The sequence below is a fragment of the Archocentrus centrarchus genome, chromosome 1, assembly GCF_007364275.1.
Source record: "Archocentrus centrarchus isolate MPI-CPG fArcCen1 chromosome 1, fArcCen1, whole genome shotgun sequence".
NCBI classification, from domain to species: Eukaryota; Metazoa; Chordata; class Actinopteri; order Cichliformes; family Cichlidae; genus Archocentrus; species Archocentrus centrarchus.
In genome coordinates, this window is record NC_044346.1 from 15,202,609 (window position 1) to 15,218,976 (window position 16,368).

The following is a 16,368-nucleotide window of genomic DNA, read 5'->3' on the forward strand; positions in this document are numbered from 1 at the left end:
AATGCAACCATAACAATAAAATATAAAAGGAGCAATGAAATGTACATTTAGTTGAGTACAATTAACATGTACATGTACTTGAGTATTTTTATTTTATGCTGTTTTATATCTGTACTCTAGTACAAAGAGAAAAAATGAACTACATTATAGTTTTTGTTGGGTAACCTGGACTGGACCCCCACCCCATGCCTAGTTACTAAAACGATGTAAAGTACCCTGAGAATCTACTAGAAGATGGGATTGCAGCACTGCTGGGCCATCACTGAAACCAACCAGCTGGTGTATACAAGGGCAACAATGATCCATGAGATACTTGGGTATAAGATGAACAGCCACAAGGAGCAGTATCCTCCATGGAAATGAAGACCAGAGGCTCAGATTAAGACAGCACAGAGGGGAGTCAGCCATGTATCAGAGGTGCAGAAAGGTGTGATGAAGAAAGGGGTGCCTAAGAAGTACAACAAGCTGTCAATAGAGGGGGGAAATAAATCACCACTCGTTATTTCCTAGTACCCAAGCTTGAAAGTGAGATTCTGAGTGTTAGCTGTGTAGTAATAATGAGGCATTTCTTCTTTTTTCCTTGTCTCAGCGTCCCCCCCCCCCCCAGCGCACTGACACATACTATTGGAGCGAATCAAAATTTAATCCGTAAGAAAAGCAACTTTTTTTGCGCTATAAGCCTCGATCCTGACGATAAACAAGACCTACACACCCTCTCCCTCCAGTCTAATTGACTAAACAGCTGTGTAGAAGTTTCCCCCCCCCCTCAGCAGCCACTGCACAAACATCCAACCGGAAAGACGGGCTGTAGAACCAGCTCCCGTCTTCTGCATTAAAACGAAAGTGAAAGTAAACTAGTGAAAGCGAGAGCCTTACTTGTTTTTTAACCAAATTACCATGATGGCACATAGTTCACCGACAGCAGCTGAAATGTCTCTCGTGGACCCACGTGGATCACCCAGTTGACACACCTCCCATATTTGCGCATTTTAACCTTCCTAATTGGGGATGCAAGATTTTCCTTCTGCTCTTCCAGGGCCGCCCCGTAATTAGCCGACAGATTGGTAAACCGTGCGCCACTAAAGTCCTGAAATGTGTAACTTACAGCTCGCTGATTTCCGTGACATGTGAGTTGAAAGAGGATCACCAGGAGCGCCGTCATCTGCGCAGTGACTGCGGTTGCCGTTGTCCTAGCCAGCGGAGCACCAAGCAAAGATTACACTTTTGCATCTCATTTGTGATAATAAAGCTGGTTTGTCTCATTGGTCTGCAGCCAGTATTATTAACACTTGTGGTGAGAGTGAGTACGGGTAAGATTTCGCGGACTGATTTGCACACGCCCTGTTCTGGCCGTGTTAAGAAGTTCACTCCTCCTCCGAGTCGTCACTTTGTCGGTTTCTTTTTTCTTTTTGTTTTTTTTTGTTTTTCATAGCAGTGAGTTCAACAATGGTTTTATTTATTTAATTTCTGGAAATTTTTACACAAGCGTGTCAAAGCAATTGCAGTTTGTTCCGATGATCAGTACACCACTGTTGCACGAGGCATGGCAATGAGACACTGCCAAAAGCTCTCCAGCACATCAATACTCATTATACAGCGCAAAGAGGCCAGATACATTTTTTTTATTCATAACGAGTCGCAGAAGAACTGACTTTAATGGCTGCTAATTTGTTATCGATTTAGGGAAGTCATTCCATCTACTGCTTATAATTAGAAGATGTTTATTATTAGTTGCTTAACTTGAAGGAGAAAGACTTGTTTTGGATATACGCATACTGGTCAGTATGCTGAAGAATCTTTCCATAAACAGGAACATAAAACTCATCCAGCTGAAGCTTGAGGCAAATTCTAGTAAACAGCCAATCACTGAGGGCTTTTTTTTTTTTTTTTTTTTTTTAAACAAGCCCATGCTTTTAAACTTTTAACTTCTTGACAATTTACTGTATATTTTGCAATTTTGGATGGATTCACTTTTTCATTTCTGATCAATTCAGGTGGAATTCATCAATCATGGAAGTATATTCTTGTCCTAAATGCAACAATTAGACCCTGATTGTAAAGAAAAATCTGGGCAGATACTTAAGATCTGAATGAGTACTTGTCAGATAAGGATTTATATATTCATTGCCCCTTATGTTCCAAAGAAGTGAAGAAATCTTAAGAATTTAAAAATATGTTTGAGCATTAAGCAAACTGCCATCTTGTTTATGAGCCAGAACAGTTGGATCCACATATTTAGTTTGGCAATAATTTTATAACCGATACCCTTGCTGAAACAACCCTCTCATGTGTAAGAGCTTTGCACTACCAGCAGCAGTATGCCATCATCTTGTGTTTCCATCTTGTGTTTCCATCCAGTTGAAAACCAGTGACCTTTAACATGACAGTGTGACAACCTTTACAGTGTGGAAACACAAACACCAGCCCTTCATCCTGTGTAAAAAAATTAAAAAAAAAAAAAAAAAAAAAAAAATCAATGCAGACTCAGAATCGGTTTCATAACTTAATCCAGCCCTGACTATAAAAACAGGAGAAAGCTGGGTACTTAAATCCATGTATAACAACTGCAAAGTTTTCTTAGCACCAGCAAAAATTCTGTCGTCAGGTTCATCAGCTTAGCAGGTATTTAATTTAACTGGTCAGTTTAAACAAACTGATGATATTTGAGTCTTTTATTTTATTCCTCTAATCTCCACACAGCTCCTGTGGATACTGTTAAAAAAAAAAAAAACATACAGACTAAATTATCTTCTTCAGAGTAAGACATGGAAAGTTAAATACCACATCAGCTTTAGTATTGATATCCACTCTGACTTTTGCATCTAAATTCTCTAAATTCTTGAAGAGTTTTCTTGAGGATTCTTCAGGGTTACAGGACTGCGTGCTCCACCTGCACCAGCTCCGCAATCAGTTATGCAGCAGTCCCATCCAATTTAAGACCAGCCAGCGACTCAGACGCAGTTTCCTGTTCACCATCTTCATCATCTTCCTCCTCCTCCTCCTCTTCCTCGTCATCGTCGTCCTCATACTCATCTTCCTCATAGTCATCATCCTCTCCGTAGTCGTCTTGTTGGTCTCCTCCTCCAGATGCTGCATTCTTCCAGTAGGCATCGTACCCTGACGCTCCATCGTAGTAACCGTCGTCATCATCGGCACCGGCCTGTCGACCAAACTTCAAAGTGCGCGCTGCAGAGAATACACAGGTGTCACATTAGCTCCAGTGTCATTAAGTGGGGTCATGAAGTGACCAGTTAAAAGGTCCTGTAAGATACATTTGGTAAAATTCTCTGCAAGTCATTCTTATTTTAAAGGCATTTCAGACTAACTTCAGGTTGTAATTTCCCTAATTATTTATCACCCTATTACAGTCAGACACTATCTGACTGTGGGTCTATGATCCTTCCACACTTATTGCTTTTCTCTTGTGTTGAAAAAAGTTCATATTGTAAAAGCTCTTAGTGAGGAGTTACAAATATCAGATTCACTGAGCAGGGTTTTTGTTTCAAACCACATCTCACTCTCTGCTGCTTGCAAGTCCATACACATAGGAATCCCAGTGTAGTATCTAGAGAATGGCAACGTGACCAACATGTGTTTGGCACCATTTCCAAGGTCAAAGTTTAATTACATAACATCAGACTATAGTTGCACGACAAAACAGCAGCAAGTGTTGATAAATAAACCTGTAGAAAACAAGTGTCCACAACTGAATAAACTTCTGAGAAAAATATTTTTTTTCTTGGATCTGTTTCATTTTCAGAAAACTCTTTGCAGGGAAGTTGCAGCTGAGGCGACTTCCCCGAAGCAGCAGCATTTACAGGAAGAAAAACAACTTCCAGTCACTTAAAGGTTTGTGTAAGACTTACTTGACATGCTGAGGTCTTTGGTCTCCTGTGTCTCATGGCCACATTTGGGACATGGAGGACTTTTTCCTTTCTCCTGTTTGAACACCTTGCTCTTGGTGTGATCATCACAGTAACAAGCCTGCAAGTTAACAGAACAGTTAACATTTTAACTGTGGCATGGAAATGCTGCTGCACAAACACGACATCGATGCATACTTCTCGCTCGAGTTCAAATAAGAAAGCAATCAAGCAACAGTTCAGGCCTGTTTAGACAAGAGTAGTAAGCCTATTCATCCACATCCATCTATAAAAACTATCATATTCTATTGTTCCCATCTCACTAACCTTCATCAAGAGGTGCTAGCTATATTTTGCCTCTCTGATGCAGACTGTCCTCTTAAACAGGCTGAATGGCAAAAGTCATTGCAGATTTGGTATTCCAAATGCTTTCTGGTCAGATTGCCATGATGGCACAATGCCACGGCAGTAACACTTATGTAAATGTTGTGAGCCACTCAACATGGTTTGATTTTGTTCCCGATGAAGCCTGATAAACCTGAATGTCTGCTGTAGTATTTTCTATCTTCTAACATCCTCAGTAAACCTGACTTCTCTTTGTAAAAACTGGCTGAAATTCTTCAAAATTACCAGATTTTTAGTGCACAATTCCCAAATTAATACCACAAAAGAATACTGTAAAGTTTGTGATGCACAATAATTAGAGCCAGAATGATCCTGTGTTATTGGCAAATCAAAGACATATCATTATTGGTGTTACCAGAGGGACTTGGTTTTTCAGACTAAGGCTGTTGCATTATAATTAGCTCCAGCTAAACAGTACTATGTTGAGAAGGCATTCCTCTCAGCCAGTAGTACCAGCAGGATTGATTACAGGAAGCTGTAACTCCTTCAGTGTACTAATGGGGATGTGAGGGTAGTTTTTAAGTTATAGTTTCAAGTCAAAATGCTACAAAAAGGAGTACTGGCTGTCTATGTATTGTGTCTTTTAATATGCAGCTTTAATTCTATAATATTCTATGTTGCCTGATGTGTGGGTGAAAGGATTGTCAATTTCTTTTAAAAGACTGACAATTTTGATACTGTGGACTTCATAATTAGACTCAATTTGAAGCAATATGATTGAATTTTGCATTTTTATTGAATTTAATAACATCTGTTGTAATATGGGGCCAAAAAAATATAGTGAAACCATGCGGGGTGATTTTGGCCCCAGAGGACAATAGGTGTAAGGCAATCAGGAAGACATGACAAGGTTTAAGGTCAACATGGTTGACTGACCCAACTGAATGACCTCCTGTTGCTATTTTCAATAAGTCCATTGTTATCACACGGCAGCGATCTCTTGCGGTATTTTCATAAAAGGCTCTTTGATCTTTAGTTTCACTTACACGATTCCTGTTTGCGAAGAATATTTCCTGAGCAAGTGGAATAACCAAAAGCAAAACTGCATGAAAATTATCTCTATTTGTCTGTCTTATCAGATTTGCTGTGTTCTTCTTTCTTGTTTTGTAACGTGAGCTAACAACATACATTTATTTTTACAAAAGTGTGTGATCTTTCATATTTTCTCAGACGCTTTCCTCACCTTACAGCGGAGACAAGAATGTTGTCCAAGTTTATTACAGGAAACACCTTCAAATAAATTACATTAGAAAACATTCATTAGATCTCTAGTGCATATATGCCCTCTAGATATTATTCTCTCAAATGGATAAGATACACTTTAACTACCCCATTAAAAAAACCCACTAAACAACAACGTGACTCACATTTGAACGTTTCTGCTTGAAGAACCTGGCAGCTTGCCTGGTGCTCAAACTGATCATCCTCGCACAAGAAGTTTTGACAGAAGGAACAGCGGAAGATTCGCCCTCCTATTTAAGAAGTTAAAATCACCAGTGATACATACATTTTATATATATATATATACACACGCACACATTTTATATATATATACATACATATATATACATATATATATATTATATATATATATTTTATATATATATATATATATGTTATGTAATCTCTCTCTCTCTCTCTCTCTATATATATATATATATATATATATATATATATATATATATATATATATATATATATATATATATATATATATATATATATATATATATAGAGAGAGAGAGAGAGAGAGAGAGAGAGAGAGAGAGAGAGAGAGAGAGAGAGAGAGAGAGAGAGAGAGAGAGAGAGAGAGAGAGAGAGAGAGAGAGAGAGAGAGAGAGAGAGAGCCTCTGAGAGAACAAATGCACTGCAGCTTAAGAATTAAAACACAACAGAAACAGAAAAAACGCTGCAAAAGCTCTCAGTGCGATCCTTCGCATTTTTGGTTTCGGTTTCGTCACATTATTATCTCCCCAGAAACACTTCTGTTGTGTTTTGTGAGATTTTGGTTTTTTATACTTCTGTTTCTATTTCTATTTCCATTGGATTTTTTCCAACATCCATTGCGTTTTGTGCACTTTTGCAGCATTTATTTTTTTTTAATATTTGCTGGTGTCTTCTTAAGTTGCAGTGCATTTGGCCACTCAGGACCACTATAGTTAAATAAATGAACAAGGGTAGTCTCACCATGATCCCAGACACAGCGGTCACACTCAATGCAGTCAGCATCAGTCAAAGGACATGAACAGGCGTGAGTGCTCAGACATTTCCGACCATGGCACACCCAAGCTTCACAGAAGTCGCACACTGCACCCTTGTGATCAAGTCGGGGAATAACAAGAACCAAAATCAGAGTTTGTAACTTTTTTTAGTTTAAATATCCTGTTAATGCATTTGCTACCATGTAACAAAGACAAACACACTGCTCGCTGAACACCAGCTGGACTTTGAAACACCTTACACTATGCTACTTAGATTAATTATTAATTTTGTTCGTACTTGCGCAACACTGCAATACAACTGCAAAGTGTCAGAGTGATGGTGAAAACTAAAACATGGCACAAATTATTACAATTTTACAGCCCTGGTGTCTGCACATTATATTTGTAGCAAACACACAAGATGGCCACCAGTCCTGTTCACTGTTTGTGTGCCTGCCAAACTCACTCATCCATGTCTTTATGTCTTTATGGACTTCGCTTTGTGCACTGATGTGCAGTCATGTTGGAACACTAGGGAGTCATCCCCAAACTGTTCCCACAAGGTCAGGAGCTTGAAATTGTCCAAAATGTCTTGGTATGCTGAAGCATTAAGAGTTCCTTTGACTGGAACTAAGGAGCCTGAGTTCAACTCTTGAAAAACAACCCCACATCATAATCCCCCCCTCCACCAAACTTTAGACTTGGCACAATACAGTCAGACAAGTACCGTTCTCCTGGTAACCACCAAAGCTCTGAATGACATCCTTACTGTGTAAAAGGACTCCTCACTCACTATTGCCAAAGAGGCTGATTACAAAACTAATATACATGGAAATTAAAGTGTGTCAATGCTGCTGCTATTATCATCCAGGAATGTGCAACCAAACCATGGCCCCGCTGTCCCACCAGATGAATTTACTTGTGTGTGTACTTTTGTATTTTTTTTTTTTCCTGAAAAGGACTTGATAAAGCTCTGTGTTGCAACGATTGATATGGATAGAGTCCCAAATTCCTCTGCTGACAAGACTTCTTACAGAGTTTTAAGAAATGAGCTAACGTCTGTCACATGCACAGTTATACACAGTACACTGCACAGTGAAATATTTACATTGTGCAATAATAGTCCAGTTTAGGGCTCAGAGTTGAGCAGACAGATGGCTTGTGGATAAAAACTCTTCAACCTTTCCAACATACGTTGTCAGAGTTGTACATAATAAATATACAACTCTGACTAGAAATTCCAAATCACAGTACAGTGCTGTATTTGCCCCTTTCCTGATTTATGATTTTTTTTTTTTGCGTGTTTGTCACACATTTCAGATCATCAAGCAAATTTTAATATTAGACAAAGATAACCTGAGTAAATACAAAATGTAGTTTTAAAATGATGATTTCATTTATTAAGGAAAAATAATAATCCAAAACTACCTAGTTCTGAAAAAGTAACTGTCCCCTAAACCCAGCAACTGGTGCCACGCTTGGTAGCAACAACTGCAAGCGTTTGCGACATCTGGCAACAAGTCTTTAGCGTCACTGTAGAGGAATTTTGGTCCATTCTTCTGTACAGAATTATTTCTGCAATTAAACAAAATTGTTTGTTTAACTCAGCCACATTGGAGGATTTGAGGATGAACAGCCTGTTTAAGGTCATGCCAAAGGATCTCAATCAGATTTAAGCCCAGACTTTGACTAGGCAACTCCAAAATAAATTTACATTTTTTGAACCATTCAAAGGTGGACTTGCTGGTGTTTTTCAGATCACTATCCTATTGCATAACCCAAATGAGCCTGAGTTTCAGGGCACAAATTGAAGGCCAGACATTCAACTTCAGGATTTTCTGGTAGTAAGCAGAATTCATGGTTCCATCAATTACAGCAAGTTGTTCAGGTCCTGAAACAGCAAAGCAGCCCCAGACCATCACACTACCACCACCATGTTTGACTGTATGGTGTTCTTTTTATGAAATGCTGTGTTAGGCCAGATGAAACAAGACTCAGTTCTTCCAAAAAGTTATACTACTGTCTTGTCAGCACACAGAACACACTGGTCAACAATGATTTTACTACCTGGAGAAAAATACCTGATATAAGGTATTTCAGGTATGCTGATTCCAAATCTGTAATCAGAATTTCTCTAGCAAGTCAGGTTCTTGAGTTACACATGTCATTATTTAGCTAATGTATTGCTGTACTGGCACTTCTCACGCAAATGTAGAGTGTGCTAAGATTTTCTAATTTTGAAACTGAACAGAATTTAGCAATAATTTGGGTGATTTTGGGGTGCTGAATCCAGATATGGTCAGTCAACTAAAGTTTAACTGCCAATATTGAAGATCAACAATGCCAGAAATTTGCAATTTCTTATAGTGACTGCTTTGATCTGTCAATAGATTAAAAACAAAGTTTTAGTGCTACATCAAGTGATGGAATAGTGTTTCTGGGGCAGTCCAAAGTGATGCCAAGCTTAAAGCTGGGATCTTTGATGGACCCCAAGTTCGTGGGCTTATTAGAGACAAAGACTTTCCATCTAAGCTCAGACCCCTTGAACTAAGAGAATAGGAATCATTTGTTCATTTGTTCAGGTGGTACAGAATCTCTTGGGCAACCACAAAGGGCGGCAAATGGCGACAGGCCGGGACTCGAGCCTGCGCCGGCCGCACAGCCAAGCGGGCATGCATTGTTGCCTGCTCACGCCCTGAGCTATCCTGGCGCCCTATCTGTGTTTTTTTTCATCAGTTGTATGTTCATGGTGTACTTTTATAATAAAATCACTGACATCGAGTTTGGCAATTGGCATTTATTGGCATAGTTACGTAACTGAAGATTCTGACGTGCTAGAGAAATTCTGTTTGCATATTTGGAATAAGCATACCGAAATTAGTAAAAATCGGTTGTTTTTCCTCTGGTAGCAGACCAAAAGGTTTTTTTTGTTGTTGACCAGTGATATTTTCCCAAAAGTCTTGAGGATCATCAAGACGTTTTTTTTGACAAATGTGAGACGAGCCTTTGTGTTTGTTTTGGTCAGAAGTGGTTTTCTCCTTTGACCTCTCTCATGGATGCCATTTTTGCCCCGTCTCATTCTTATTGTTGAATCATGAACTCTGACCTGAACTGAGGTAAGTGGCAGTTCTTTAGATGTTGCTCTGGGTTCTTTTGTGACCTCCTGGATGAGACATCAATGCACTCAGAGTAATTTTGGTTTAGTTGGCTACTGGGAAGGTTCACCACTGTTCCAAGTTTTCTCCATTTCTCACTGTGATTTACTAGTCTCAAAGCCTTAGAAATGGCTTTGTAACCCTTTACAGACTGATAGATGTCAGTGTTGTTTCTCAGCTGTTTCTTTAAATTCCGGTATGATGTGTTGCTTTTTTAGATCTTTTAACCTACTTTACTTTATCAGGTTCTGTTTAAGTGATTTCTTGATTCAGGTGGTCTGACAGTAATCAGGCCTGGGTATGGCTTTTAAAATTGAACTCAAGGTTCCAAAAAATGTGATTAATCACAGGTAATTCATTATTTAACATGGGGGGCAATTACTTTTCACATAGAGTCAGATAGTTTGGATAGCTTTTTCCCCTTAATAAACAAAATCATTATTTAACAAGAGCACCGCCTAGCAGGGCATAATACACCTGTCGTACTGTATTAACTCTGTTCATTGTCACATGAAAAACAAAGATTTAATAATGTGACCTTGACCCCCAAGAGTTGATCTCTGCATAATGTCTTGATATGGAGAATAATCATCCAAAGTTTCATCAAAATCCTTCAAACTATTTCTCAGATATGAAGTGGACATGAAAAAACAAAGATTTAACCATATAACCCTGACCTTTGGCCTTGACCCCAACGACCCCATATACAATCCCAAGCATGCTTTGGTCGTAAGCTATCTACCCATGACGTTTGGCAAGTGTAGACCTAATGCTTGTTGAATTATTGAGCGCTTCAAGGGACACTACCCACCCACCATGGGTGTTCACATAAAATGTCCTGTCTTTTTATAGGCATATAAAAACTGCATTTTGTATTTAATCAGGTTACAGCAGGACAGAGGAAGGGCAGGAGTAGCAGCCTTAACCTGACATAACACAATATAAAAAAAAAATTTGTCTGTTTTATTATTTATTCATATGTTTGTTTATTGTGATTTCTGCTGTGTTTGTGTGCCTATTTTTGTTACCTGTAAAAGCTGCTACTGGAACTTTAATTTCCCTGAGAGAATCTTCCTAAAGGGATTAATAAAGTTGTATCTATTTATCTATCTATCTTTGGCTAACATTAAAATTTGTTTGATAATCTGAATCATGTAAGTGTTACAAATATTCCAAAAAAAAAAAAAAAAAGAAAGAAATCAGGAAAGGGTCAAATATTTTTTCATAACACTGTGCTTAAGCTCTCTCACACAACCTCAATAACCCTTCTAAATTCTGGAAACAGATAAAGCCACTGTCAATTCCACTTTAGTCCTGTTTTAACACATTTTAAGTGTTATAAGTCAGTTTCCATGAAGACTTTAAATGGAGTCACCCAAGGCTCAACTTTAGGCCCCATTTTAGTTTCAATTTTTATTAAAAATATAGAAGAATATGCCTACATCTAAAAAGCACCTTTATGCAGATGACACCACACTTTACTCAGTAGGCTCTACTCAGAGTCAGGCTGTTGACAGCAGCTGCAAGCATCATTGTCTGGTATTAAGTTAGTTCTTGATGCTAACAAAACCAAATGCACGCCGTTTTCTGGAAATCACTTCCAGATGTCGGCATTCGTACACTAAGAGGAGACTTTATTGAAAGAGTATCATCATCTGACTAGATGACAGACTTTCCTTTAGAGTACATATCGTGAAAAACCTGAAGGTTAGACTGGGTGGGTTTCTACTATCAATATAAGGCCCGTCTTAACGTATCGGTTAGGAAAAAAACTTGTACAGGCTACATTCTTAAATGTTTTTGAATACAGTGAAATTATTTATATGCATGCTGTCTTCTCTGCACTTCATTGTCTAGACTCTGTATCACAGTTTGCTATGTTTTTCTATGAAATTTGTTGTTCAGTACACATCACTGTGTACTTTATAATCTGGTTTCTTGGCTTTCAGTAAGCCTAAGGAGACATCGGCAATGGCATATTTTTATGTACAAAGCCATACTGGATAAACTTCCTTATTATTTGTGTAAACTCTTAACACCTTCAGACAGCTATGATGATTTGCAGTCCGTTAGTTAGCTCCTCTTTAGCGTATCCAACTTGGTAGAACAGCATTCTTTTATTTTGCACCTTGATCATGGAATACCTTTCAGAGCACACTAAAGCTTAACACTTGTATCTCCCTGGGAGAGTTAAATAAATAAAAATATTTGTTTATCCAACATGTATGTAAACAAACTCTACCAAGCCTTCAGGACTACTGCTACTAACTAATGTAAACTTAATATAATTTTTACAGTTATAAATTACATTGCTGCAGGAAAATAAAGGAAATAGATACGTCTCAGTAAACCCACACACAAGCACACCAATTCTGTATGAATACAAGAATACATCTACTCATATACTGCGAAATGCTCCCAACACAATTTAAAAGTGGGGTTGGATCACAGAACAGAAAACCTGTTGCAAACTTACCACCATGCCCATTCCAGTGCTGTGGATCCCCGGATGTTTGATGACACAATCTGATGACTTCATACATTTTGTTTTACCTAAAAACACGAACACTTTACAGATTACTAAAGTGAACACAAATAATTTCAATAATATTTTCCCAAAATTAACTAGACAACCAACTAATGAGCAATTTTATAGCCATGTATGAGGCATTCCTTTTTACTTTATGATAGATTAAAGAGATAAGCAATATGATTCAAAGTATTGAATTAATGTTGAAAGGTGTCAATGAAGGATGGCCGTAAAAATCTACATCTAAAACAATAGACGTGCATAAATCACCACTTTGGTACAATCATAAAAAGAAGTCGTGTTCCTCCGAGCTCACTGAAAGCACAGAAGACTGACAATGAAATGAATTAGAAAAACTCTCTCAGTGGTATATAAAATACCCTTCACAACATCTAGCCAAGTTAGGCTCACTCTCATGGAGATAGGTGTGTCATTGCCAATCAAGAAATTATTTTTATAAAGGGTACATAAAGGGTTTAACTCAAGATACAAATTACTGGCAACGTTCAAAGACAGAATCATATTGCTTATCTCCTTTGTTAGAAAATATTCAACCAGACTAAAGATTAACTTGTACCAGAATGATGGAGAAGGTAAAAAAAAAACAAACATCACAGAGTTTATGAGTTTAGTAGCGTGTGGGAAACTAAATGTGTTAACACAATGTCACAATATTTCCAAGAGTGGACATCTGAGCAAATTCACCCCAAGAGTAGACCGTGCAATGTTCAGAGAAATTTCAGCCAAGAGCACCACTGAGTAGGTGCCGATGCTTGGCTGTTTTGGATGTGTAATGGGGGAAAGTGGGGGTCAAAGTGCTGTTATTTGTCAGTGAACAAATACGTGAAGTTTGATGGGTCTGGCTTGACCAGTATGCATGTATGGTGTGAATTAGAACATTGTATGTGATATAAGAGCCATGTTCAGCTAATGGTGTTACGGTAGCCGTATGGCGTTGCATGTTTACTCCGGGGATTACGGTAGGCACGCATGTCACGTGAGAGGTGTTTTAATGAATGGTAGGAAATATAATCAACTGGCCACTGGTGTGGCGGCATGGAGAATCGGTGAGTAGGGAGAGTGTATTTTTTTGTTGACCGCTTTCTATGCGCCATTTATGTGCATGGCAATTGCCTTGACTTGTATGGAGTGCCATGGAGTAGCTTGCTTGTACTCGGGCTTGACTGCAGTGTGAATAGATTGAAACATGCAAATAAACAACCAAAAGTGCAATGTGTGGAACTCGGTCGTCTGTTGGTTAGTTCAAGAGCGAGTCAACAGTGCAGTACTCCCTACTTAAATTTCGTAGTGGCAAAATGTGTGGAGTCACTATATGTGACATCGTTCTTGAATTATCATGTTCACAAGATTTTCAGAAAACTTGGCCTCTGACCCTTAACCTTATGTAAGATGGTGGATTTGTGTCACAGGACCTGGGCACCTTGCAGTCATTCAGTCAACATTGAACTCCTCTTTACACCAAAGTATTTTTGACTCAAATGTAATGACATCTGTCCGACAGCTAAAGTTTGGCTCAAACTGACTTCATGCAACAGTACAATGATTCCAAGCAGATCAGCAAATTTACAACAGAATGGCTAAAAAAGAAAAGAATCAAGGTGCTGCAATGGTCCAGACCTGAACCTGACTGAAATGCTGTGGTGGGACCTTAAGAGTGCATAAAAGAATACCCACAAACGTCAATGCACTGAAGCAACATTTTAAAAATGAGTGGGCCAAAATTCCTTCAAAATGATGTGAGAGACTGAAAGTTATACATAAAATAATTTCTCCAATTTATTGCTGCCAACGGTGGTTCTACAAGCTACTGAATCACATGGGGTGTGCTTAGTTTTTCCACACAATGCTTCTGAATTTGGGCTTGGTAAGTTTTTCTAAAATAAATAATGACAGTATAATATGTCATGTGTTATTGTTTATCTCAAGATAAAAATATTTAATTTTAAGACCTTGCAGTCATTGAGTCCACTATGAAGCCTTCTGTATACCAAAGTCTTCTAGATACTTTTTGGCTTTCATAAGAATGAATGGGCTTGGATGAGAAGGCTACAAATAAGCAGGGTGTCTACAAAAAGATTTAAAATGAATGCCATTCCAACATTAATATAATAATATATGCAAGATACTCACCGCACTGTGCGCAGAGAGGCAGCTTCTGCACAGAGTTACAGAAGTAGCAGAAAGCTCTGTTCTTCTGTTTTCTAGCAGGTGGCATTACAAACGTCAAAACATGTTAATTATCTCAGAATTATAGTGAAATCTGCACCTGAGACTGTGAGTCGTTTAAGTCAGTGAAGCTACTTACCTCTGGCATTTGTCACATTCCTGCAAAAATGTAATACAAAAAATAAAACACATGAAGGCTTTGACGTTGCATTATTTGTGTAGCTATCGGCTACAGCAGCTACACACCATGTTGGTGTTGCAGGGGTGTTTGGCCACGTCGACATGTTCCCTGTTGGCTCGTATCTGCTTCTCTCGCTCCTTCCGATTTTCAGCCTTTTTTCGGGCACCAGTTTTCTTTTTGGGCATCTCTGGTTCTCCGCAAAGTTCCGAGACTGACGCGGTCACCTGCAAACGCGGACAAACAGGGTCAACCACGCCGGGAGGAAACGGAGCTACTTCATCTGCGATCAATTCAGCTAACAGCGGGCAACTTTAATTTACTCTAGCTCATTTCTTTGCTTCCTTTAACAAATACACATGCATTACAACCAGCGACACGAGGACAAACCACAACTGAAAAAAAGTTTGACATTTCTGTTACTGTAGGCTAGCAGCTCCAGCGTATGTTGGTGTCTTGTAAGCAAATTAAATTTATATTAAACTGTAACACATCCAAGCCGTCTGTATATGCCTTTTAGACTATGAAGCAACTTCCCCGGTGGTCCTGAATGTTACACGCCAGTGTCGTTAAAAAGAAAATCAAGTATATTTTGTAGTTTCCTTTACCAAAACGATCAGCACAGAGAGCGGTGCTAGGTCCGTCCTAAAAATGTGTTCGCTGAAACACTCGGCCAAAGCATTCGTGCCGTAGACGCAAAAGGATGCGTCTTTGAAGTAAGAAAAACACAGACAAATGAATGACAAAAATAATAAATTAAAAGACTCGTATTACAGATCCCTACGTTAGAGTTGCATAGACCTATGGGAAAAAAAATACAGGTAAGGGACAGCTGGATGGGCTCTGCTTGTAGAAATGATTTACTGGGAACACAAAAGTTGTTTTGGCAGCAAGTGGTGGACCAGTCTTGAAAAGTTTATGGTGTTTTTTGTCGCCCCTTTGTACATTTCAGACGTGGGTTTGGGTACACCTGACTATAATGTTCTCAGTTAAATAATTCACTTTGTAGGTCAGCAGTAATGCATACAAACTACTTTTAATAACACACAAAAAATTGCAACATTAATAATCTGGTAATAATCATCTGGTCCTAAGCATGACATATGCAGACGCAATGTGTGAAAAATGAAATGCACCCTTATTCATTTGATAAGATTTAAGAGGGTAAGTAGCAGCCAGGTGCTGCTAATGAAACAATTAATTAATGCACTTAATTAATTGAGTATCAGAAAGTCCGAGCACCTCTGTAATAGCACAGGGTTTGGCAGTTTGTTGGTCTGGAGCATTCAGGCCATCACTAATTTCCTGTCCCAGCATTAAAAAGAATGCACGCACAAAATACTAAAACATACATTATTTGTATAAATGGCACTTGTCCTGAGACAAAATGGAAACCTAATTGTTGAAAAGGTGATTCCAAAACATTATTTAAAATGCAGAACACCCCCAACGGCACTTTTTTCACTTTCTTGTCCCACGCTCTTGATAACCAAACTACATGTCAAATATAACAATTAAAATAAGTTATAAATCCACTTTTTTCTGTCTCTTATAAGTATTAAGCCGTTTATTTAATATCGAAACATTTTAAAGCGCAATAATTATGCGCTGTGTAAGTTGTGTCCCACAACCCTGTTACCGAAACCTATTAAGCCTGGAAAAGAGAGAGAAAAAACGTGAGGTGACGTGACAAAGAAGAAGTGGCATGATTAAGTCATGTGTCAGCACCGGGTGAACATATTTTTCCAGTCTTATCTGACTAGGTTCATTGTGTCACTCTAGCAAATGAAGCCCTATTATCTGTATTATGGAATTAGGGACTGGTACTTATATAGCACTTTAATATTTC

At 38.5% G+C, this 16,368-nt stretch overlaps 1 protein-coding gene across 2 annotated transcripts; it reads right to left on the minus strand.

The window, feature by feature from the left end:
- Positions 1-1,474: 1,474 nt before the first annotated feature.
- znf330 (zinc finger protein 330) lies at positions 1,475-15,250 on the minus strand. 2 transcript variants are annotated; one of them, XM_030734337.1, is made up of 10 exons: positions 15,128-15,250; positions 14,588-14,746; positions 14,481-14,500; positions 14,306-14,376; positions 12,101-12,177; positions 6,456-6,582; positions 5,636-5,740; positions 5,452-5,498; positions 3,867-3,984; positions 1,475-3,186 (listed from the first exon to the last, which is right to left on the minus strand). In XM_030734337.1, the coding sequence occupies exons 2-10, from the start codon at positions 14,705-14,707 to the stop codon at positions 2,912-2,914; spliced, it is 960 nt and encodes a 319-aa protein (XP_030590197.1). In that variant the 5' UTR covers positions 14,708-14,746; positions 15,128-15,250; the 3' UTR covers positions 1,475-2,911. The 2 variants fall into 2 exon arrangements, with proteins under 2 accessions (XP_030590197.1, XP_030590206.1); XM_030734346.1 differs by lacking the exon at positions 15,128-15,250 and adding an exon at positions 14,943-15,085.
- Positions 15,251-16,368: the final 1,118 nt, after the last annotated feature.